At 50.0% G+C, this 24,942-nt stretch overlaps 1 protein-coding gene across 1 annotated transcript in view; it reads left to right on the top strand.

Moving 5' to 3' along the window:
- Positions 1-24,014, top strand: part of dll4 (delta like canonical Notch ligand 4) — a 29,701-nt gene extending 5,687 nt beyond the window's left edge. Inside the window, exons 4-11 of the mRNA XM_033026591.1 lie at positions 4,506-4,769; positions 10,947-11,007; positions 11,126-11,256; positions 14,010-14,179; positions 15,900-16,119; positions 20,821-21,433; positions 23,350-23,455; positions 23,937-24,014. Of these exons, the coding sequence (XP_032882482.1) occupies positions 4,506-4,769; positions 10,947-11,007; positions 11,126-11,256; positions 14,010-14,179; positions 15,900-16,119; positions 20,821-21,433; positions 23,350-23,455; positions 23,937-23,942 (1,571 nt within the window). The 3' untranslated portion in view covers positions 23,943-24,014. The remainder of the gene's footprint in view (positions 1-4,505; positions 4,770-10,946; positions 11,008-11,125; positions 11,257-14,009; positions 14,180-15,899; positions 16,120-20,820; positions 21,434-23,349; positions 23,456-23,936) is intronic.
- The last annotated feature ends 928 nt before the right edge of the window (positions 24,015-24,942 follow it).

Here is a 24,942-nt window from a genome sequence, read left to right as displayed (position 1 = left end):
TCCATGATGCTGCCATCTCTTTTTCCTCCTCGCGTCAAGGGGTCTATGCGTCTACACCAGCCTGAGGTCACTCCAGTATATGCAGTTCTTCACCACACTCTAGGGTCTTATTCCAGTTGATCCCAATCCCCAGTCTCTATCACTCCAGGGTAACTCCAAGATCAGGCATCATCTCTAACCCTGTACGCCGTTATCACCTTAAGGGCCTGTCCCACTTACGCGACCTTTACAGGCGACTCCCGGCACCCGTGTTAGGTCGCCGAAATTTTCAACATGTTGGAGACCAGAAAGACCCTACGACTCTTTGGAGACCTCTCACGACCGTAGGAGACCTCTCACGACAATACAGGCTGTACGGTCCTGAGAGGTCTCCTATGGTCGTGAGAGATCTCCAAAGAGTCGTAGCGTCTTTCTGGTCACCGCTGAATTTTCAACATGTTGGAAATTTCGGCGACCTATCACGGGTGCCAGCAGTCGCCTGTAAAGGTCACGGAAGTGGGACAGGCTCTTAAGGATCACTCCAGGGTAAATATAGGCCAGTACATTGGGCTGTGTATCGGGGGATGGATTGTGTCCTTCATTCAGGGATCTCTGTGCTTCCATCACTCTGGGAAACCTGTGGGATCAGTGCCTCCATTGCACGGAGATTATTCCAGGGCCATTGTGGCACATCATTCCTGCATCCATCAGCCCATGGCCATTGCAGGATCCATGTACTGTAGTTACAACCATTCCATTCCCTCTCTCTCAGCCCATGTGCCACCATCCCACTCCTGGAGCTTGATGTCTCCCTCACTCAGGCTCAGACTAGGATCTGGGCATCTTATTAATCAGGATCTCCGCTACTCGCCACTATCTATTTCCATCTCATCAAAATATGTTGTCTAAAAATATAAAAACAACAAACAAATCCATTGAGCCCATGAGCCTACAAGACACAGGATATAACGTATAAGACCATGAGGGAAATAGATATGATAGGTGCACAGAGTTGTTTTACCCAGCATAGGAGAATCAAGAGCCAGAGGGCATACGTTTGTGGCAAGAGGGGAAGATGTAATAGGAACCTGAGACAAGCTTTTCACACAGAGGGTGGTGGGTATGTGGCACGAGCAGCACAGGAGGTCGATGAGGATAGATACTAGAACAGCATTTACAAGGCAGCTACATGGATAGGAAAGGTTTAGAGGCATATGGGCCAACACAGATAGGTGGGACTAGTGTGGATGGGGAATTTTGGTTGGCTTGTGCAAGTTGTTCTGAAGGGCCTGTTTGACTGGAGCTGATATAACGTCCAGCCACGCACACGCACATATATATACACATATTATATATACACACACACACACACACACACACAGGCACAGAGGAGAGAGAGAGACACACACAACAGAGAGGAGAGAGAGACACACACCGAGGAGAGAGAGAGAGAGAGAGGAACACACACACACAAGAGAGAGAGAGAGAGGAGGAGACACACACACACAGAGAGAGAGCGAGAGAGAGAGACACACACACACACACACACCCATATATATATTATATATATATACACACACACACACATATATATATATATACACACACACACACACACCCATATATATATTATATATATACACACACACACACATATATATATATATACACACACACACACACACATATATATATATATATATACACACACACACATATATATATTATATATATACACACACACACACACATATATATATATACACACACACACACACATATATATATATACACACACACACATATATATACACACACACACACAATTTACCCCAGTGGAACAGAAATGATTATCCCAGCAGTTAAGGCAGATATAGAGAGATTATTGATCAGTACGGGTGTCAGGGGTTATGGGGAGAAGGTAGGAGAATGGGGCTAGGAGGGAGGGATAGATCAGCCACGATTGAATGGCGGAGTAGACTTGGTGGGCCGAATGGCCTAATTCTGCTCCTATCACGTATGACCTTATAACAACCTTCACTAACTCCATTCTTCGCTGGTGCTGTGATGTGACCTTGTCCCTAAGTGGGCATACACAAGAGAGTTCCTTCTCTCCAGAGACGCTGCCTGTCCCGCTGAGTTACTCCAGCACTTTGTGTCTATCTTCAGTGTAAACCAGCATGTGCAGTTCCTGCCTACACATACACACAACGTTGTGGTTCCGTGATGGGCATCTCGCACTTAATGCCATCGCCACGTTAACATCGCCTCGTAAATCCACCATTCAGCCTGCCTATAAAACTCTTCAGGTGGAAATCCCAGACCAGTAGAACTCTAACCCAATCTCGGAGTCCTGAATTCCTAGTTTCCAAAATAAAAAAATGCAAAATGTGGGCAGCATCGTTCTAGTTGGACAGCAGCAGCAACGTCTGCTCTGCTCAGCGTTTTGACAGCTGTACAACACAAACACCAGCTCGATACAATTAACACTATTCCGTGGCTCCCCCAGAGTCCGAAGGCTTTTATTCTGCTATCCAAGGTGTGCAGAGTCCACGATAGGACCTGAACAGTATCCGCTTCCCGTTTACTCACCAAGGGGGCAGGCAGCTTGTTTGCTTTTTGTTGGGGGGGAGCATATTTTGTCTTTTCTGCCTGACTTCTCATTCTCGCGTGTGGCGGACCCACACACCCAGTAAGGGACGCTGCTGTACGAACGTACAAACTCCGTACAGACAGCGCCCCGGAGTCAGGATCGAACCCGGGTCTCTGGCGCTGTGAAGCGGCAACTCTACCGCTGCGCCACCGTGCGGCATCTCACAAGGGGCCCTGGCCAGTTTGTCCACCCCTTCGCCTCCTGTCCACACAGACGGGCGGGTGGGCACCGAGAGCCGGGGGTCGGGGAAGGGGAGGAGGAGGAGAGGCGTGAAACCAAGGGTATCAGTACAGTGTGCGCGCATTCTTAGGGCGGCGTGTGTTTAAGACTCAGGTCAGTTCCCCTCTAAGTGAGGGACAGAGTACCAGAGGAACTCAGCGGGCCAGGACAGTGTGGAGGATGAGAAAGACACAGACGACATTTCGGGTCAGGACCAGTCATCAGACAATCAGTGCCAGATAGACACAAAAAGCTGGAGTAACTCAGCGGGTCAGACAGCATCTCTGGAGAAAAAATGAATAGGTGGCATTTTGGGTCGAGACGAGACCCTCTTCAGAAACGTCACCTATTCCTTTTTTCTCCATAGATGCTGTCTGACCCGCTGAGTTACTGCAGCTTTTTGTGGCCATCTTCGGGTTAAAGCAGCATCTGTAGTTCCTTCCTGCACGTTATTGGCAAATGCACGGCTCGCATCTTGGCCTCCCTCGCTAGTCCAGTCCCTTTCCCACCTACATCCAGTCAGCTCCCACGTTCTGCAGGGGAAATGTTCCCGATGTTGGGGGGGGGGGGGGGGAGAAGCGAGGGTACCAGGGGGTCACATTTTAAGAATAAGGGGTAGGTCATTTAGGACTGAAATTAGGAAAAACGTTTCCACTCAGAGTTGTGAATCTGTGGAATTCTCTGCCACAGAAGGCAGTGGAGGCCAATTCACTGGATGTTTTCAAGAGAGAGTTAGATTACAGCTCTTAGGGCTAAAGGAATCAAGGGATATGGGGGGAAAAGCAGGAACTGGGTCCTGATTCTGGGTGATCAGCCATGATCATATTGAATAGCGGTGCTGGCTCGAAGGGCCGAATGGCCTACTCCTGCACCTATTGTCTATGTTTCTATGTTAGCTCGCAATACCTCGGCCCCTAATTCAATAGACAATAGACAATAGGTGCAGGAGTAGGCCATTCGGCCCTTCGAGCCAGCACCGCCATTCAATGTGATCATGGCTGATCATCCCCAATCAGTACCCCGCTCCTGCCTTCTCCCCATATCCCCTGACTCCGCTATTTTTAAGAGCCCTATCTAGCTCTCTCTTGAAAGCATCCAGAGAACCTGCCTCCACCGCCCTCTGAGGCAGAGATTCCTCTATTAACACCTCAATTCCCCATTAGGAAGGTTTATTATGCCCCTGTCCCACTTAGGAAACCTGAACGGAAACCTCTGGAGACTTTGCGCCCCACCCAAGGTTTCTGTGCGGTTCCCGGAGGTTTTTGTCAGTCTCCCTACCTGCTTCCACTACCTGCAACCTCCAGCAACCACCTGCAACCTCCGGGAACCGCACGGAAACCTTGGGTGGGACACAAAGTCTCCAGAGGTTTCCGCTCAGGTTTCCTAAGTGGGACAGGGGCATAACAGAGCACTCAGTTTTTAAATAAATGTCTGAACAAGGGTCCTGACCTGAAACGTCGCCTGTGTGTGAGTGAGTTCCCTCCACAGACGCTGCCTGGTCGCTCAGTTCCTCCAGCACTTCCGCGTTTAGCTCCCGAATCCAGCACCTGCAAGCCTTCTCTCGTGTATGTGGCTGTTTCTCTGATCATGTCGGCTCGGACCGTGCGGGCACGCACGGTTGTGCCCAGTTAACCCGCTTGTTTGCTGCGTGCAGATGTAACCAGCCCTGAGATGCTGATCAGCCGTTTTGCTATCCAGAGACGCCAGTCTGTGGGAAGCTCCTGGTCGCGGGACGACCAGCGGAGGCAGCTCACCCAGCTACACTACTCGTACAGGGTCGTCTGTAGCCACCACTACTACGGCGAGGGCTGCTCCCGCTACTGCCGACCGAGGAACGACACCTTCGGCCACTTCACCTGCGGGGCGCTGGGACAGAGGATCTGCATGGATGGATGGGCGAACGAGTACTGCACAAGGCGTAAGTTCACCAGGGGGTCCCACCTGGGGGGTGGAGGGGAGGAGGGAGGAGAGAGGAGAGAGAGAAGGAAGGAATGGGGGGTGAGGATGAAGGGAGAGTGTGGAGTGGGGGAGACAAGGTGAGGGGGTGGACAGCGAGATAGGAGGGACAATGTGAGACGGGGAGAAAGTCGAGGGGGCAGGAGGGAGGGGAGAAGGGGGCAGAGGGTGAGGGAGATGGGAGAGGAGAGAGGGAAGGAGTTGAGGAGGGAGATGGTGAGGGGCAAGGGGAGAAGGTGGGGGTGTGAGTGAGGGTGGGTGGGGAGTGTGTTCAGGGGTGGACAGAGATGGTGTACGCATGGGAAGGTGGGTGGAGAGTTGAGGGGAAGCTGGGAAGAGGGTGTGTGAGGACGAGGGGAGGGGGGAGAAGCGAGGGTATTAACTGGGAGTTATTGGTATAAGTAAGTAAGTAGGTTTATTGGCCAAGTATTCACATACAAGGAATTTGCCTTGGTGCTCTGCCCACAAGTAACAACATGACATACAGTGACAGTTACGAATGAATCAGAAAACACTAAAGATTAATAATTATAAAACATTAATGATAAAACACCATTGATCAAGCATGTGAACCAACAAAATACCAGATCAAAGGGAGGCTACAGATTTTTGGCTGTTGAGTAGAGCAACTACTCGTGGATAAAAACTGTTTTCATGTCTGGCTGTGGCAGCTTTGACAATCCGGAGTCGCCTTCCAGAGGGAAGTGATTCAAAGAGTTTGTGGCCAGGGTGAGAGGGGTCAGAGATGATCTTGCCCGCTCGCTTCCTGGCCCTTGCAGTGTACAGTTCATCAATGGAGGGAAGGTTGCAGCCAATAACCTTCTCTGCTGATCGGACGATTTGCTGCAGCCTCCAGGTGTCGTGCTTGGTGGCTGAGCCAAACCAGACACGACACCTGGAGGCTGCAGCGAATGGTCCGATCAGCAGAGTATCCACGAGTAGTATGTGCCATTGTGTGTCTACTGTCAATGGAGATTATTCGAGACACCAAAGGAAATAACCGGTTGCGCCACCAGCATTATAAGCGTGGGCTGGGAATTATCACAGGCAGTTAGTTGGGGGCTTTTTAATACAACAGTACAGCACAGAAACAGGCCCTCCGCGAAGCCAAATTAAATTAATCTCCTCTGATGCATGTCATCCACACCACGCCATGCCGTGATGCCCCATCTAAAAGCCTCTTAAACATCACTGTCCTATCTGCCTCGTATCACCACACCTTTGGACTTGACTTTATAGAGATACAGCGCGGAAACAGGCCCCCCGGCGCCAACCCTGTGTATAATATTTACAATTACCCGGAGAAAACCCACGCAGGTCATGGGGAGAACGTACAAACTCCGTACAGACAGCACCCGTGGTCAGGATTGAACCCGGGTCTCCGGCGCTGCGAGGCAGTGAACTCTACCGCTGGTGCCACCAGTGCATTCCAGGCACTGACCTGGCCCTCCACAAAAAGCTTGTTCCGCACATCTCCTTTCAACGTTCTCCCTCTGACAATGAGTTTGTGTGCTGGACTGAAGAAAGATGGCAAGAGGAGTCAATTGTTCTGGCGCTTGACAATGGGCGGGTGGTACTGTGCATGGCGATACCAAGTGGGGGTTAAATGCCCACCAGGACAAGCTAGATGCAGGAAAAATGTTCCCAATGTTGGGCGAGTCCAGAGTCCAGACAAAAATGTTCCCAATGTAGGGCTCTGGTAAGACGACATCTGGAGTATTGTGTACAGTTTTGGTCTCCTAATTTGAGGAAGGACATCCTTGTGATTGAGGCAGTGCAGTGTAGGTTCACAAAGTTGATCCCTGGGATGGTGGGACTGTCATATGAGGAAAGATTGAAAAGACTAGGCTTGCATTCACTGGAGTTTAGAAGGATGAGGGGGTATCTTATAGAAACATATAAAATTATAAAAGGACTGGACAAGCTAGATGCAGGAAAAATGTTCCCAATGTTGGGCGAGTCCAGAACCAGGGGTCACAGTCTTAGAATAAAGGGGAGGCCATTTAAGACTGAGGTGAGAAAAAACTTTTTCACCCAGAGAGTTGTGAATTTGTGGAATTCCCTGCCACAGAGGGCAGTGGAGGCCAAACCACTGGATGGATTTAAGAGAGAGTTAGATAGAGCTCTAGGGGCTAGTGCAATCTACAAGAAGGTTAGTCCTGGGTGTATGTGGCCCTGGGACTGCCTGCACACCTGTGGTTATCATTGAGGATCATCGCATCCACTCTCCACGATGCACAGAGACTAGAAGCTGATGATGGTGCTGGAGTAACACATGTGGCACTATTATTTGTCATTGCTGATAGAGTTGTGGATGCACAGGTCTTCAGATATCTTCCTGACACCATGGTTGTTACCGAGAACACAAAGTGCTGGGGTAACTCAGCGGGTTAGGCAGCATCTCTGGAGAACATGGATAGGTGATATTTTGATTCGGGACCCTTCTTCAAACTTGCTTAATGCTGCCTAACCTACTGAGTTACTCCAGCATTTTATCTTCTATGCAAGATGCCAGCATGTACGGACCCTTAAGTCTGCATGGCTGTTACTGCCACTGGGCAGTTTCCACTTTGACTATCACTGAGAGGCTATACCTTGATAATACTGTCCCTTGACAATCTCGTAACTGTCACTGTATGTCATGTTGTTACTTGTGGGCGGAGCACCAAGGCAAATTCCTTGTATGTGAATACTTGGCCAATAAACTTACTTACTTACTTACCTGCCCCAAGTGTGCTACAGGTTATAATTTAGACTGGAGGAGGAAAGGATGTAAGAAAGGGGACTGAAGCAAGAGATTTAACTGACACATAGAAACATAGACAATAGGTGCAGGAGTAGGCCATTCGGCCCTTCGAGCCTGCACCGCCATTCAATATGATCATGGCTGATCATGCAACTCAGTATCCTGTACCTGCCTTCTCTCCATACCCCCTGATCCCTTTAGCCACAAGGGCCACATCTAACTCCCTCTTAAATATAGCCAATGAACTGGCCTCAACTACCTTCTGTGGCAGAGAGTTCCAGAGATTCATCACTCTCTGTGTGAAAAATGTTTTTCTCATCTCGGTCCTAAAGGATTTCCCCTTTATCCTTAAACTGTGACCCCTTGTCCTGGACTTCCCCAACATCGGGAACATTCTTCCTGCATCTAGCCTGTCCAACCCCTGAAGAATTTTGTAAGTTTCTATAAGATCCCCCTCAATCTTCTAAATTCTAGCGAGTACAAGCCGAGTCTATCCAGTCTTTCTTCATATGAAAGTCCTGACATCCCAGGAATCAGTCTGGTGAACCTTCCCTGTACTCCCTCTATGGCAACAATGTCTTTCCTCAGATTTGGAGACCAAAACTGTACGCAATACTCCAGGTGTGGTCTCACCAAGACCCTGTACAACTGCAGTAGAACCTCCCTGCTCCTATACTCAAATCCTTTTGCTATGAATGCTAACATACCATTCGCTAAGTAGACACTAAGTAGGATTACCAGCCATGAAAATCTGTGGGGTTACTACTGATGCTGGTGAACTTTCCCTGACATGGAACTTACTTCTGATACTGATTGGGCCAGTGGAGAACATTTGGAGGTGATACCTTTTAATTTGAATGAAATCTTAAAATCCCAACTGCCTCATCAAATGAGTGTAAATATACCTCAGGTATCCTGGACAGTATTTAGGCCTCATTCAAAGTGAAAAGATTGCAGAGATTTGTGAGGGGTGTTGCCAGGACCTGAGGGGCTGAGCTATAGGGAGAGGCTGGGCAAGCTACTGTATGACTTTTCTTTGGAGCACAGGAGGCCGAGGAGTGATCATATGGAAAGGTGTAAGATCATGAAGGGGATAGGGTGGGTGAATGCAGTATTTTACCCAGAAACAGAGAATCAAGAACTGGAGACCCTAGATTTAAGGTGAGAGGGACAAGAGTTGGCAGGAACCTGAGGGGCAAGAAGGTGGTGGGTAAATGGAACGAGCTGCCAGAGGAAATGGTTGAGACTAGTATAGTATTAGTACTATAACAGCATTTAAAAAACACTTAGACTGGGATGTGCAGGAAGGAACAGCAGATGCTGGTTTAAACCCAAGATAGACATATGAAGCTGGAGTAACTCAGCGGGTCAGGCAGCATCTATGGAGAGAAGGAATGGGTGACATTTCGGGTCGAGACCCTTCTTCAGACTGAGAGTTATGGGAAAGAGAAACAAGAGATATAGAAGGATATGGAACAAATGGATGAACGCTATACAAAAAAGTAACGATAATAAAGGGAATAGGCCATTGTTAGCTAGAGATGGATTGGAAAGGATTTAGGGGGATATGGACCAAACATGGAAATGGGACTAGCTTACATACCAGCCCTATACAACTAGCTCTGCAGTTGTATAGGGCTCTGGTGAGACCACATCTGGAGTATTGTGTTCAGTTTTGGTCTCCTAATTTGAGGAAGGACATCCTTGTGATTGAGGCAGTGCAGCGTAGGTTCACGAGATTGATCCCTGGGATGGCGGGACTGTCATATGAGGAAAGATTGAAAAGACTAGGCTTGTATTCACTGGAGTTTAGAAGGATGAGGGGGTATCTTATAGAAACATATAAATTATAAAAGGACTGGACAAGCTAGATGCAGGAAAAATGTTCCCAATGTTGGGCGAGTCCAGAACCAGGGGCCACAGTCTTAGAATAAAGGGGAGGCCATTTAAGACTGAGGTGAGAAAAAACTTTTTCTCCCAGAGAGTTGTGAATTTGTGGAATTCCCTGCCACAGAGGGCAGTGGAGGCTAAATCACTGGATGGATTTAAGAGAGAGTTAGATAGAGCTCTTGGGGCTAGTGGAGTCAAGGGATATGGGGAGAAGGCAGGCACAGGTTATTGATTGGGGATGATCAGCCATGATCACAATGAATGGCGGTGCTGGCTTGAAGGGCCAAATGGCCTCCTCCTGCACCTATTTTCTATGTTTCTAAATGAGGATCTTGGTTGGTTTTCTGCGAGTTAGTCCAAAGGTCCTGTTTCCATGTTGTATGACTTCCATGTTACTCTGCAGTGTAGCCCGGCCATTGTCAGGTCACCAGTGACATTCTCAGCATCATCGACAGTCACCCTCCCTAATACACACGCAACGAGGGAAGATTACTGGCAGGGTGATGGGGTTTGTTACTAACACTGAGTTTTTGTGTAGCCACCCATCATTAGTTTCACTGATGAACTGGCATCATTAAAATCATGCCTTTCACAGGGGTCTATTGCTAAATGAAATTCCCCCCCCAAAATCTATCGATGCTGTCAATTCGAAACAAAGAACAGTGTTTCAGTTTGAAGATTGTCCATCAGAACTATATCAGTTCTGATGAAGGGTCTTGCACCTGAAACATTAACTCTGTTTCTCTCGCTACCGCTGCTGCTGACTGGCTGGATGCAGTTTTCAGTTTGCGACCATTATTGGTTATGTATGTTAGAAACATAGAAAATATGTGCAGGAGTAGGCCATTCGGCCCTTCGAGCCTGCACCGCCATTCAATATGATCATAGCTGATCATCCAACTCAGTATCCTGTACCTGCCTTCTCTCCATACCCCCTGATCCCTTTAGCCACAAGGGCCACATCTAACTCCCTTTTAAATATAGCCAATGAACTGGCCTCAACTACATTCTGTGGCAGAGAATTCCAGAGATTCACCACTCTCTGTGTGAAAAATGTTTTTCTCATCTCGGTCCTAAAAGATTTCCCCTTTATCCTTAAACTGAGACCCCTTGTTCTGGACTTCCCCAACATCGGGAACAATCTTCCTGCATCTAGCCTGTCCCACCCCTTAAGAATTTTGTAAGTTTCTATAAGATCCCCCCTCATTCTTCTAAATTCTAGCGAGTACAAGCCGAGTCTATCCAGTCTTTCTTCATATGAAGAAATGTTGCTGTAGTTCAGCACTGGCACCGTGCAGGGGTTTCTTCATGGGGATGTCGTTGCTGCTCTCTCTGCCTGTGTGAATCCGCCAGGCTGCTGGGACGGGGTGTTGCCCAAATGTGGAGCGTTTATGAAAGAATATTGCCCGAGCACTGACGGCCTTGTGTTGTGTGTGTGTGTTGTGGGCACCAGGAGTTTAACACTGGCACACTTGACACTGACTCTCGCGTTTGTCCTTGCAGCAATCTGCCGATCCGGGTGCAGCGCACGGCACGGATACTGCCATCGTCCGGGTGAGTGCAAGTAAGTTACTGGTGGGCAGGAGGCGTGGGCTGGCGGTGCCCAGCCACGTCCGCGCTTGGCGTTCCTCCTCGCCGTTCACAGGACAACTAACGGTGTTCTTCTCTCACTCTCTCTTGAGGTGCCACTTTGGATGGCAGGGGGAGTCCTGCAATGACTGCATGCGCCACCCGGGCTGTCTCCACGGGACCTGCGAGCAGCCCTTCCAGTGCACCTGCCGGGAAGGCTGGGGTGGCCTCTTCTGTAACCAAGGTGAATTAGTGTACAATGGGCACGATATTGCCCCACACCTGGCGTCACCCCACTCACACCCTTACCCATCTCATGCCCAGTCCCCTGTACAATCCTCCGCATTCAACATCTAGTGTAGTTTGGATTAGTGATACAGCGTGCAAACAGGCCCACCGAGTCTGCACCAACCAGCGATCCCCTGTCCCACTTAGGAGACCTAATTCACGACCTTTTTTACTCGTGGACATTTTTCATCAGGCTAGAAAAACGCCCTGACCTACTTCATGCCACGAGTACCTACGACTAGCATCACGGCCTACCTACGACCTACCTACGACCTCGTGACGACCATGCTGCGAGTATGTCAAGGGCAAACTCGGCAGAGGTCGTGAATTAGGTCATGAAAGTGGGACAGGCCCTTTTAACACTATCCTACTCGGGACAATTTACATGGTTTCAATACCATGCCAATTAACCTACAAACCTGTGCGTCATTGGAGTGAGGGAGGAAACCGAAGATTTTGGAGAAAACCCACGCAGGTCACAGGGAGAACGTACAAACTCCGTACAGACAGCGCCCGTAGTCAGGATCGAACATGGGACCCCGGTGTCTGGCGCTGTGAGGCAGCAACTCTACCGCTGAGCCACCATGCAATCTTTCTTTCATCTTTCGTCAAGACCTGCAGCGTGGAAACAAGCCAAAAGTGATGGAGAAACTCAGCGGGTGCAGCAGCATCTATGGAGCGAAGGAAATAGGCAACGTTGCCTATTTCCTTCGCTCCATAGATGCTGCTGCACCCGCTGAGTTTCTCCAGCACTTTTGTTTACCTACGATTTTCCAGCATCTGCAGTTCCTTCTTAAACACATGGAAACAAGCCATTCATGTAGATAGGATGGTCAAGAAGGCTTTTGGCACATTGGCCATCAGAGTACTGAGTATTATAGTTGGGATGTTATGTTACAGTTGTGCAAGACATTGGTGAGACCACATTTGGAGTATTGTGTTCCGTTTTAGTCACCCTGTTGTCGAGAAGATGTCGTAAAACTGGAAAAGGGTGCAGAGAAGATTTACGAGGATGTTGCCAGGACTCGAGAGCCCGAGATGTAGGGAGAGGTTGAGCAGACTGTACAAAATCTTGCAAGGCATAGAAAAAGTGGATGGTCCAAGTCTCTTTCCCAGAGTAGAGGAGGCAGTAGCTCAAGGAGATAAGTTTTGGTGAGAGTGGAAAGAATTAAGAGATCTGAGAGTTAACTTCTTCATGCAGGGGGTGATGTCAAGTCAAGTTTATTCGTCACGTACACATACGAGACGTGCAGTGAAATGAAAAGTGGCAATGCTCGCGAATTGTGCAAAAAACAAACAAACTACAAATAGAATATTCACATATTACATATTTGTGGGACGAAGGGAAGAAAAGGGAAAAAAACAGCAATTATAAAAAGACACCACACAACAGTCGAGTGGTTCAGTAAAGTTAGTCCCTGGTGAGATAGGAGTTTACAGTCCTAATGGTCTCTGGGAAGAAACTCCTTCTCATCCTCTCCGTTCTCCCAGCATGGCAACGGAGGCGTTTGCCTGACCGTAGCAGCTGGAACAGTCCGTTGCTGGGGTGGAAGGGGCCCCCCATGATCTTGGTGGCTCTGGAGTTGCACCTCCTGATGTATAGTTCCTGCAGGGGGGCGAGTGAAGTTCCCATAGTGCATGGGTATATGGGATGAGTTGCTGGATAGAGGAAGGTGTAGAGGCAGGTACAATAGCATGTTGATAAGACATCTAGACAGGTGCATGGAGAGAGGAAAGGTGAGGAGGGATATGGGCTAAATGCAGGCCAGTGAGACCAGTTCAGCTGTAAAACCTGCCAGCATGGTTGTGTGGTAGGGCTTGTTTTGGTGCAGTATGACTGTCAGGATTTCTCCCGGGTCTTTGGCGCTGTGAGGCAGGGGCTCTACCCACCCTTTGTCAGCTTGATGACAATGAGATCAGATATTCTCCCAGACTAAGTGAATTCTTATAGTGGTGTATAAGATCATGAGAGAAATAGATTGGGTAAAATGCCTTTTACCCAGAGTAGGGGAATCAAGAACCAGACGACATAGCTTTAAGGTGAGGGCGGGGGAGAAAGATTTAATAGGAACATGTTTACACAAAAGGTGGTAGATATAAGGAAAAATAGTCAGATTCCCTCCCAGAGTGGAGGAATTTCTAGTAACTGAGTGTACTGGTTGAGGTGGCACAGTGATTCAGCTGGTAGATCCATTACCTCACAACGCCAGAGTCCCAGGTACAATCCTGACCTTGGTTGCTGTCTGCGCGGAGTTTGCACGTTCTCCTTCTGACCATATGGGCTTCCTCCCACACCTCAATGATGTGATGGTTTGTAGGTTAATTTACCTCTTTACATTGATCCTCGTGGGTATTTGGTGGATGGGAAAGTGGGATGATATAGTGTATGAACAAGGACCAGATTTGAAACCCATCTGCCTAGCCCTGAGGGGCGCGGTGAATGTGGGCAAAGGTCCCCAAATGAGGATACATCCTCAAATCAGCCCAGACTCCTCCGAGTGACAGGTCCATCTACCCCTCCGACCGTCCGAGAGAACATCACCCAATGTCATCCCTCCCGCATCTCCCCGCACCCTGAGATCCCACGACCGCTGTGTTTGACAATGCAAGGACCAGATAGATGGGAATCCATCGCCGGGCTTGGCCCATGTTGCCGGTGAGCCCGTGACTGAGGTTGTTCCTCCCTCCGCTCTCTCCGCACCTTCACAGACCTCAACTACTGCACCCACAACAAGCCCTGCCTGAACAGCGCCACCTGCACCAACACGGGCCAAGGCAGCTACACCTGCACCTGCCCACTCGGCTTCACCGGAGTCAACTGCCAGACGCCCGTGTCCAAGTGCCACAGCAGCCCCTGCAGAAACGGAGGGACCTGCACGGTAAGATGCTACGCCTCACCTGCCGTGACCAGCCGCAGCTCTCCCGTACCTGCACCCTCCTGCAGGACTGATCTATCCAACCTGGGACAGGGGTGCATAGGTTCCCTCCTCAGCTCCAGCTCCCTCTCCTCGCTCCCACTCATTGTGTACTGCATGGAAACAGGCCAACCTTACCCTTGCCAACCAAGTTGACAAATTAGATGAATCCCACATGCCCATATCCCTTTACACTCTCCCTATCCAATTATCAATGGGACAGCAACCTTGACTACCACTTCTCCCACTAACTCCTGCAGGATGGACCATCCTCTATTTTCCATTTCTCAGTCTCCGCCATGTCCTCTCCCAAGATGAGGCTTTCCACTCTAGGACATCCGAGGTCCTCCTTTCTTCAGTAAAAGTGGTTTCCGTCCTTCTGTTGTGGATGGAGCCTTCTTCACCCATGTCTTGTCTTAGGTCCGCCACCCTGCTCTCATGCCCGCTGCCCCCAGACAGCACGAGGTGAGCTCCCCCGGTTGCACACCCAACACCCCACCATCCCACACATCGCTCTCTGACATTCCCGCCACCTTCAACGCGCTCCCACCATCAGTCACATCTTCCCGTCCCCACCACGCCCTCCGCAAGTCCTCGGTTCCCTCATCCCCTCCCACCCAAAGCGACCTCACCCCTGGCCTCCTCCTACGACCAAGTAGGTACTTTCCCCAGCAACCACAGGACATGTATCGCCTGTTCCTGCTCCTACTGCCTCACATCCATCCATGGACCCCAGCAGTCCTTCCAGGCGAGACACGTGCATCTCTTCCAACCTTAACTACTGCATTCAGTGTGGCCTCAACGTGACCTCTTTTACATCGACAAGACCAGGTATAGACTATGTGACTGTTTCACCTTGTACTTGCGCTCAGTCTGCCAAGGTCTGCTGGATCTCCTGGTTGCTAACCATTTTAACTCCCCTTCCCATACCAACCTTTCTGTCCTAGGCCTCCCCCATTGTCAGAGCAAGGCCACACGCCTCAAATTCAGCCTGGCTATCTTTCAACCCCACAATATGAGTATTGAATCCTCCAATCTCAAGTAATGCCCCCAATTCCACACCACCTCTCTTTGCCCTGCCCCACTCCAGTGTGCAAACATTCTCCCGCCATCTCCCATTGCCCCATTCACCCTCCTCCATACTCTCCTCTCCTATCCTCGAGTCCCCCATTTCCCTTTCATCCCCTCCCCCTGTCATCCTCCTCCCCATATCTGGCTTTAGATTTCACTCCCCACCCATCACCCATACCGCCTATTAGTTGCCCGCTTTGTCCCACCCATTTCTCATTTCCGGCCTTCTCCCCCCCCCCCCCCCAACTCCGGTCTGAAGAAGGGCCCCAGCACAAAACGTCGTCTGCCCATCCCGTTCACAGTTCCTGCCCTACCCGCGAAGGTCCTACCTTCATTAAGAAAACGTTTGAGGAAACATTCAACAGGTCCCTTCCCAGCCAAGCTCCTTATGGGATTAGGTTACCTCCACCCCACCCCTCCTCCTGGCTTCCTCTCCCCCAGCTCCCTAACCCCACTCCCCTCCCCCATGCCACTGTTTCACTCCCCCTGTTCCTGCCCCATTTCCTAGCTTTGTCTGCTGTGCCAACCTCTCCAAGTATCATTGCTAAAGGTCTGTAGACAGCAGGGTCAGTGATGCCGCTTGCTTGTTACTAACGCTGTGCTCCTGTTGCAGGAATCGGAGGAGGGTTACCGCTGTTCCTGTGGACCTGCCTTCAATGGGAAGCACTGTGAGAATAGTGTCCTGACCTGTGCCGATCTGCCCTGCTTTAACGGTGGCACTTGCTACCAGAGATCACGCGGGGTGGCCTACATATGCCACTGTGCCCCAGGCTTTGCTGGGATCAACTGTGAGCAGAGGGTGGATGATTGCACCAGGAGCCCCTGTGCAAATGGTAACTCCTCAACCTGTTCTCTCTCTCTTTCACTCTTAGTAACAAAGTCTTCTTAACAAAGAGAGTCTTGGCACAGGTGCCCATTCAGATCAATACATCTCCATTATGTCCATAGACAGACACAAAAATCTGGAGTAACTCAGCGGGTCAGGCAGCATCTCTGGAGAAAAGAAAAAGGTGATGTTTCGGGTCAAGACCCGAGACGTCAACTATTCCTTTTCTCCAGAGATGCTGCCTGACCCGCTGAGTTACTCCAGCTTTTTGTGTCTATCTTCGGTTTAAACCAGCATCTGCAGTTCCTTCCTCCACATCCATTACATCCATGCTGTGTCACTCCCAGAGTAATCAGGTTCAGTTTTAGTTTAGTTTACTGTCACGAGTACCGAGGTACAGTGAAAAGCTTTTGTTGGGTGCTAAACAGTCAGTGGAAAGACAATACATGATTACAATCGAGCCATTCACAGTGTACAGATAGATACATGATAAGGGAAAAATGTTTAGTGCAAGATAAGACTAGTCAAGTCCAATCAAAGATAGTCCGAGCGTCTCGAATGGTAGGATGGTTCAGCTGCCTGACAACAGCTGGGAAGAAACTGTCCCTGAATCTGGAGGTGTGCGTTTTCACACTTCTGTGCTTTTTGCTCGATGGGAGAGGGGAGAAGAGGGAGTGGCCTGGGTGTGACTCATCCCCCTCTCCCACTGCCCTTCACAAATCTTAGATTAATCCCACTCACTTCAACAGCCCTGTCATAAATCCCAATTTAATTTCATTCCCAACCCACTCCATCTTGCAATAAATCCCAGACCAATTGCACTGCCTGACTTCCAATAAATCTCAGGTTAATCCCACCCCACAATCACTCACTCATTCCGGCCATAAATACCAGACTAGGCCAATGAAAAGACATTTGCATAGGGACATGGATAGGAAAGATTTAGAATATTATGGACCAAACATGGGCAGGTGAGATTAGCATCTTGGTCGGCATGGGCAAGTTGGGCCGAAGGGCCTGTTTCTGTGCCATATAACTCTATGAGTTCACACCCACATCCCACCGATAAATCTCTATCCAGCTCAATGCCCCATTCTCACCCTGTGGTCCTGTACGCAAATTAATCCCACTGCCCCCCTTGTTCCCTGCAGTCACCACCAACCTAACAATATTGCCCAACTCTTTCCCTTCAGTCCTATATTAATCTCATTTTTCCCTCTCATCATATAGCTACGTCAATCACAAATTACTTCCGCTTCCCAACTCCTTCCTGTCGCCCTGTTTTAATTTCAACCGAGTCCTATCCAGCTCTCGGGGGTACACGGCTCCCCACACACTAACCAACCTCCCTTCCATTGACTCCATTTATACCTCACGCTGCCCCCGGCAAGGCCAGCAGAACAATCAAGGACGTGTTACACGCTTTTCACTCCCTCTTCTCCCCTCTCCCATCAGGTTAAAAAGGTATAGAAGTGTGAAAACGCACACCTCCAGATTCAGGGACAGTTTCTTCCCAGCTGTTACCAGGCAACTGAATCATCCTACCACAAGCGGAGAGCAGTGCTGAACTACTATCCACCTCTTTAGTGACCCTCAGACTATCCTTGTTCAGACTTTGCTGGCATTACCTTGCGCTAAACGTTATTCCCTTATCATGTATCTATACACTGTAAATGGCTCGATTGTAATCATGTATTGTCTTTCCGCTGACTGATTAGCATGCAACAAAAGCTTTTCACTGTATCTCGGTACACGTGACAATACACTACCTGCCCCAGAATTCAAGGCAACATGAGTTCCCTTCAAGGTTTGAGGTTGGAATCAGACAAGGCCTTTGTACGGTATACAAAGAGGAAAGAACTCAAGGGCCGACAGGGGGCATGAAATGGTTTTGGTCAAGTGGATTAAAGCAAATCCCAAAGCCTTGTATACCTGTATTAAAAACAAGAGGATAACCAGGGAGAAGGTAGAACTGCTCAAGGATAAAGGAGGGAATTTGTGCTTGGAGACCGCGGATATAGTTGAGGCACTAAAGTACTTTGCATTTGCTTTCATCAACGAATGGGACGTGGACACGGTGAGATCAGTGTGGAGAACATTAATATGTAGGGACATTGGAATCTGCCCAATTAAGTACCTTCCCCCAACATCCAACACCCGTCCCCATTCAAAACAATCTTAAGGAAACTTCCGTGGATTCACCTAATAAATTCTGCCCAGTCCATTCCCCTTGCCCTGAGCAGGTCCCAGTCAACATTGGGGAAGTTAAAGTCATCCCTGTGGTCCTTGCATCCTTCTGTAATCTGTGTCTACATATCTGATCCTCCCCCTCCCGTGGCAATTGGTTTTGCCTCAAACTATAATGAGTGTAATTGTTCAACCCATTGTATGTCAGAGTACCCTCCAGTGTGTCCACGCTGAGTACTGCCGTGACATTCTCCCTGTTTAGCAAAGCAACTCCCCCACCTCTCTTACCCCCCTCTCTATCTCGTCCGAAACATCAAAACCCAGGCACGTTGAGCTGCCGGTCGTGTCCCACTCGCAACCAAGTTCCCGTAATGGCCACAACATCATAATTCCAAGCACTGATTCAGACTGTTCATTAGCTTCACCCACAATATCCCTTCAACTGAAGTAAACACACTTCAGCCCCTCATTATCCCCATATTCACGAACCGCTCCCTGCCTGTCCTGCCTTTGAGACTTACTTATCTCAGCCTTTCTCATCAGCCCTTCCATTTGGTGACGTGCTGCTGTGGTTACCACCCTCTCCCATTCTAGGACCCCCCCTTCTCAGAACGCTGGAGGGTACCTTATGTTCCTTTATTTAAGAAGGGAAATAGAGAGAATCCCAGGAATTATAGGCTGGTGAGCCTCACATCAGGGGTAGGGAAACCATTGGAGAGGATTTTCTTGCCGTAGGATTTATTCCCATTTAGAGGAGAATGGGATAATCAGGGCCAGTCAGCTCGTCCCAGTACATGGCAAATCATGACCTACTAACACCATCAAGTTCTTTGAGGCGGTGACAAAGGTGATCGATGAGGGTAGGGAGGTAGATGTAGTCTACATGGATTTTAGTAAGGCGCTCGATAAAGTCCCCCATGGTAGGCTGATCCAGATGATCAATATCTTCAGGATTAACGGTGACTTGGTTGCATGGATTCAGAATTGGTTTCCCAATAGAAGACAGAGGGTTATGGTGGACGGACCATATTCAAGCAGGAGGTCTGTGCCTGTGCTGGGACCGCTGCTGTTGGTGATATACGTAGATGGGTTGGTTAGTAAGTTTGAAGGTGACACCAAGATTGCTGGGGTCACAGATTGCAAGGAAGGCTGTCAAAGTAATGAGGGATATAGATCGGCTACAGAAATCGGGCGGAGAAATGGCAGATAGAGTTTAATCAGCGCAAATGTGAGTTGCACCTTGGGTGGTCAAATGTAAGGGGAAAATATACAATGAATGGCATAAGCCTAAACAGAGAGATCTTGGGGTTCAAGTCCATAACTCCCTGAAAGTGGCAACACAAAATAGATGGTGGTAAAGAAGGTATATATGGTATGTGTAGGAAGGAACTGCAGATGCTGGTTAAACCGAAGATAGACATAAAAAGCTGGAGTAACTCAGTGGGTCAGACAGCATCTCTGGAGAAAAGGAATAGATGATGTCGTTCTTCGGACTGAGAGTTAGGCAAAAGGGAAACTAGAGATATAGCTGATGATATAGAGAGGGATAGAACAAATGAATGAAACATATGTAAAAAATCAACAATGATAAATGAAGCAGTTCATTGTTAGCTGTGAGCTAGGTGAAAACGATTTACAGACAATGAAACTCACCAGGGTGACAGTGAAAATAGTGCATGACTAGTGTGGGGCAGGGATGGAGAGAGAGGGGATGGTAGGGTTACTTGAAGTTAGAGAAATCAATATTCATACTGCTGGGTTGGGGGGAGTGTGTGTGAGGGGGGAGAGGGGTTAGTGTGTGTGAGGGGGAGAGGGGATAGTGTATGTGAGGGGGTGTGTATGTGAGGGGGTGTGTATGTGAGGGGGTGTGTATGTGAGGGTGAGGAGGAGGATAGTCGTGGTGGCGTAGGGGATATGGGAGGGGGTGGGGGGAGGGGAGTGTATGTGAGGGGGAGAGGGGATAGTGTGTGTATGTGTGAGGTGGGGGAGGGGGGTTGTGTGTGTGTGTGTGAGGTGGGGGGAGGAGGTAGAGAGTGTGTATGTGAGGGGGAGATGGGGGAGTGTGTGTGTGGGGGGAGAGGGGATAGTGTGTGTGAAGAGAGGGGGTTGTGTGAGGGGGAGAGGGGGTTGTGTGTGTGTGAAGGGGAGAGGGGTAGTGTGTGTGTGTGTGTGTATGGGGGGGGGGAGAGGGGATAGTGTGTGTGAAGAGAGGGGGTTGTGTGAGGGGGAGAGGGGGTTGTGTGTGTGTGTGAAGGGGAGAGGGGTAGTGTGTGTGTGTGTGTATGGGGGGGGGAGAGGGGATCGTGTGTGTGTGTGTGTATGAGGGGGGGGAGGGGATTGTGTGTGTGTGTGTATGGGGGGGGGGAGAGGGGATAGTGTGTGTGTGTGTGTGTATGAGGGGGGGGGAGAGGGGGTAGTGTATGTGTGTGTGGGGGGGAGAGGGTGAGCGGGGTTTAACCACTCTGGTCTGGTCTGGTCTGGTCTGGTCTGGTGTACTGACCCCCACCCTCTGCCCACACAGGAGGCCGCTGTGAGCCGCTGGGCCTGAGCTGGAGCTGCCGCTGCCGCCCGGGCTTCGTGGGCCGCAGCTGCGAGGTGGAGTTGGGTGGCTGTGGGTCGACCCCCTGCCTGCACGGCGGCCGCTGCCTCCCGGGGACGGGTCGGGGTGGTGCCGCCTGCAGCTGCCCGCCCGGCTTCGTGGGCCGCTGGTGTGAGGAGGTGGAGCCGCAGCCGGGGCCCAGCCCGTCGCAGTCGCAGTCCGGGCCTCCGGGCCCCGCCGCCTGGCAGCTGGTGTCACTGGGCTGCGGCCTGGCCGCCCTGGCCCTGATGATCCTCGGCCTAACTCTGGCCTTGCGCCGCCTCTGGGCCCGGCCCCGCTCCCGCCAACCGCGGCCTCGGCCCCGGCCCCCCGGCGCCATGAACAACCGCGCCCCGCCCAGGGACAACCTGGTGGCCGCGTCGCAGCTCAAGCTGGCCGGCCTGGGCCTGGGCCTGGACGTTGACCGCCGCCCGCTCTGCAAACTCACCAACTGCGCCGCTGACCGGGGCCCCAACAGCCTCCCATCGCCCGGGAGAAAGTGGCATAAAAACCAGCCGTGCCTGGCCGATGAGAGCTGGCCCCTCACCCAGCCCAGGTAAAGCACAGTGGCCAAGGTCACCCAGTAACATCAACCCCCACATCCTCCTCTCCCCTCATCCTCCCCCATTCCCATTCCCATTCCTCTACCCCCTCCCCATTCACCACTTCTCCCCCCATGTCCTCCTCTCCTCTCATCCTCCCCCCATTCCTCTACCCCCTCCCCATTCACCACTTCTCCCCCCATGTCCTCTCATCCTCTCCCCATTCCTCTACCCCCTCCCCATTCACCTCTTCTCTTCCCCCCCCCCATGTCCTCCCCTGTCTTCCTCTCCTCTCCCCCTCATTCTCGCTCTTCTTCGCCTTGTCCACTTGTCCCCTCTTTCTCCCCCTCCCCATCTCGCGCCTTCCCCATGTCTCCTCCTCCCCGTATCCCCCCTCCTCCCCTCTCCCCCTTGTCTCCCCTCCCCATGTTTCCTCCATCTCTCCCCATGTCTCCCCCTCTCCCCGTGTCTCCCCCCCTCCCCATGTCTCCCCCTCTCCCCCTCAGCACTGGGAACTGCAGTAACGAGGGAACACAACAATGTGTGCAAGAACACACTGAGGGGGGCTCTGTACGATCGGAGGGGTGGTTCTGCGGGTGCCCCGCATTGTGGGAAGGACCACCTTACAGTGAGAGAGGCAGTACTGAAGGAGCACAGCACAGCACTGTGTGGAGGGCTTTATTGTGGGAGTGCCACACTACCAGAAAAGCAAAATAGAGGGAGCATCATTGTGTTAGAGGTGGAGGACTGAGGGAGCACAGTACTGTGTGAAAGGGAAAAAGGGAGTCTTTGGGAGGGGCAGTACAGTGGGAGTACGGTACAATTATTGTCATGTGTACCAATGCTTTTTGTTGTGTGCTATCCAGTCAGTGGAAAGATTATACATTGCAATCAAGCCATCCACGGTATACAGATACAGGATAAAAGGTATAACATTTACTGCAAGATAAAGTCCAGTAAAGTCTGATTAAAGATAGTTTGAAGATTTCCAATGAGATAGATGGGAGGTCAGGACCGCTGGTAGACAAAAGTGCTGGAGAAACTCAGCGGGTGCGGCAGCATCTATGGAGCGAAGGAAATAGGCAACGTTTTGGGCTGAAACCCTTCTTCAGGCCAGGTCAGGACCGCTCTCTAGTTGGTTAGAGGGGACGGCTCAGTTGCCTGATAACAACTGGGAAGAAGCTGTCCTTGAATCTGGAGGTGTGCATTTTCACACTTGTTTATCTCTTACCTAATGGGAGAGAGCAGAACAGGGAGTGACATGGGATGAGACTGGTCCTTGATTATGCTGCTGGCCTTGCCGAGGCAGCGTTTGTCGGTACTGGGCCTATATTTGCTGGGGTTTAGAAGAATGAGGGGGGACCTCATTGAAACGTACAGAATAGTGGATGTGGAGAGGATGTTTCCACTAGTGGGAGAGTCTAGGACTAGAGGTCTTAACCTCAGAATTAAAGGACGCTCTTTTCGGAAGGAGATGAGGAGGAAGTTCTTTAGTCAGAGCACGGTGAATCTGTGGAATTCTTTGCCACAGTAGGCTGTGGAGGCAGTCAGTGGATATATTTAAGATCGAGATAGATAGATTCTTGATTAGTATGGGTGTCGGAGGTTATGGGGAGAAGTGGGGAACAATGGGGTAAGGAGGGAGAGATAGATCAGCCATGATTGAATGGCAGAGTAGACTTGATGGGCCGAATGGCCTAATTCTACTCCTATCACTCATGATCTTCTGCAGTTCCTTGTGTCTCCTTTGTATTTCCCCTGTCTATTATTTATGGATAGTGTTTCTTTCGCTATAAATGTCAATGAGTGGTGCTTTGTGCTCCACACCTGAGCCAACATGCGTTATGTCCACCTGTGCTGCGGCCATTTTCCCCAGGGCATCAGCCTTGCATGTCCGAGTTCTCACCTGCTGCCCTTCTCTGTTCAACAGTGAAAAACTGGAGTGCACGATATCCACTATAGCCTGTTCCTGTGAACTGAAGAACCAGACCGCGTCTCAGGTCAGAGAGAGCTGGCAAAACAATGTCACCACTCAGGTAAGCAAGTCCCATAGAAACATAGAAAATAGGTGCAGGAGTAGGCCTGGGTGACGTTTCGGGTCGAGACCCTTCTTCAGACTAAAAGTCAGGGGAGGGGGAGATACAGAGCTATGGAAGGGGAAGTTGTCAAAAAGATACATCGAAGGAGATGGAGATGAAGGAAAATGTAGAATATATCATTGTTAGCTCGGGAGAAGGTGACAACAAAGCAAACAGAGATAAAATGTATTTAAGAAGGAACTGCAGATGCTGGAAAATCGAAGGTAGACAAAAGTGCTGGAGAAACACAGCGGGTGCAGCAGCATCTATGGAGCGAAGGAAATAGGCGACGTTTCGGGCCGAAACGTTGCCTATTTCCTTCGCTCCATAGATGCTGCTGCACTCGCTGAGTTTCTCCAGCACTTTTGTCTACCAGCGATAAAATGTAATCGGGGCCAGTCAGACTGTTCCCATGAGCCTGCTCCCTCTCTCTCCGCAGGTGTGAGACGGTCAAGGATGAGCAGCCCTCTGCCCGGGTTCATGGCCGGAGCCTCTGCAACGCTCCTGCTTATCTGTAGAAGGCAGCGTTTGTCGAGCAGCGGAGACTGGTGAGGAGCAGCAAGTAGACAGACACCTCTCCGGTGGCCAAATCCCGCAGACTGTGGCACCGACTCTCCGACGCGGAGCGCAGGGCACGGCCACCGTGGCGGAGGACTCCTTCTTCTGAAGAATACGAACGTTGTGATCTGGGGTCGAGCATGAATTGTGAAGCAGCAATGATGTGAAGAGGAACCACAGGCAGAGAGTCTCATTTAGGGCTTCAGCACCACACAGGTGTAACAGCAGCCGAGAGCAGCCTGCACTAAAACTGAGGTTAAACTCTTGTACACATTCCTGCAAATCTCTGGTGGATGAGCGGCAAGACAATCAATAATATTTTTTTAAGGTTGGTATTTCATAATTAATTTAAATGTGAAGCACGAAACTTTATACTTTTATAAAATTATTTTGTATATAGCGCATATTTATAAATGTCTTGATGTGTGTAAACAAAAATCACCCATGGTTTTAACTTCATGGCAAAGATTGAAAAAAATGTTTTTCCAAACAATGAAATCATTCTTGCTACATGATCATTTGTCTGTTTTATTCAGTAGCCGCTGGTTTCTCGGCTTCGGGTAGTTCGAAGTGAGGAACTTCTTCAGTCTCCACTGGATACCGAGCGGTAGCCTCAGATCCAGCAAGATTCCTATTCATATCACAAGACACAGGGTTCAACATCTCTCTATTTTCCCTTCTGGGCTGCACACCTTTAGTTTAGAGTTACAGCGCGGAAACAGGCCCTTTGGCCCACCGAGTCCATGCTGACCAGCGATCCCCGCACACTAACACTAATCTACACTAGAGATATTTTCTACATTTATTCCAAGCCGATTAACCTACAAACCTGTACGTCTTTGGAGTGTGGGAGGAAACTGAAGATCTCGGAGAAAACCCACACAGGT

This window comes from Amblyraja radiata, chromosome 9, assembly GCF_010909765.2.
Source record: "Amblyraja radiata isolate CabotCenter1 chromosome 9, sAmbRad1.1.pri, whole genome shotgun sequence".
NCBI lineage: Eukaryota > Metazoa > Chordata > Chondrichthyes > Rajiformes > Rajidae > Amblyraja > Amblyraja radiata.
Note: the sequence above shows the minus strand (reverse complement) of the source record. Positions and strands in the feature narration are given on the sequence as shown.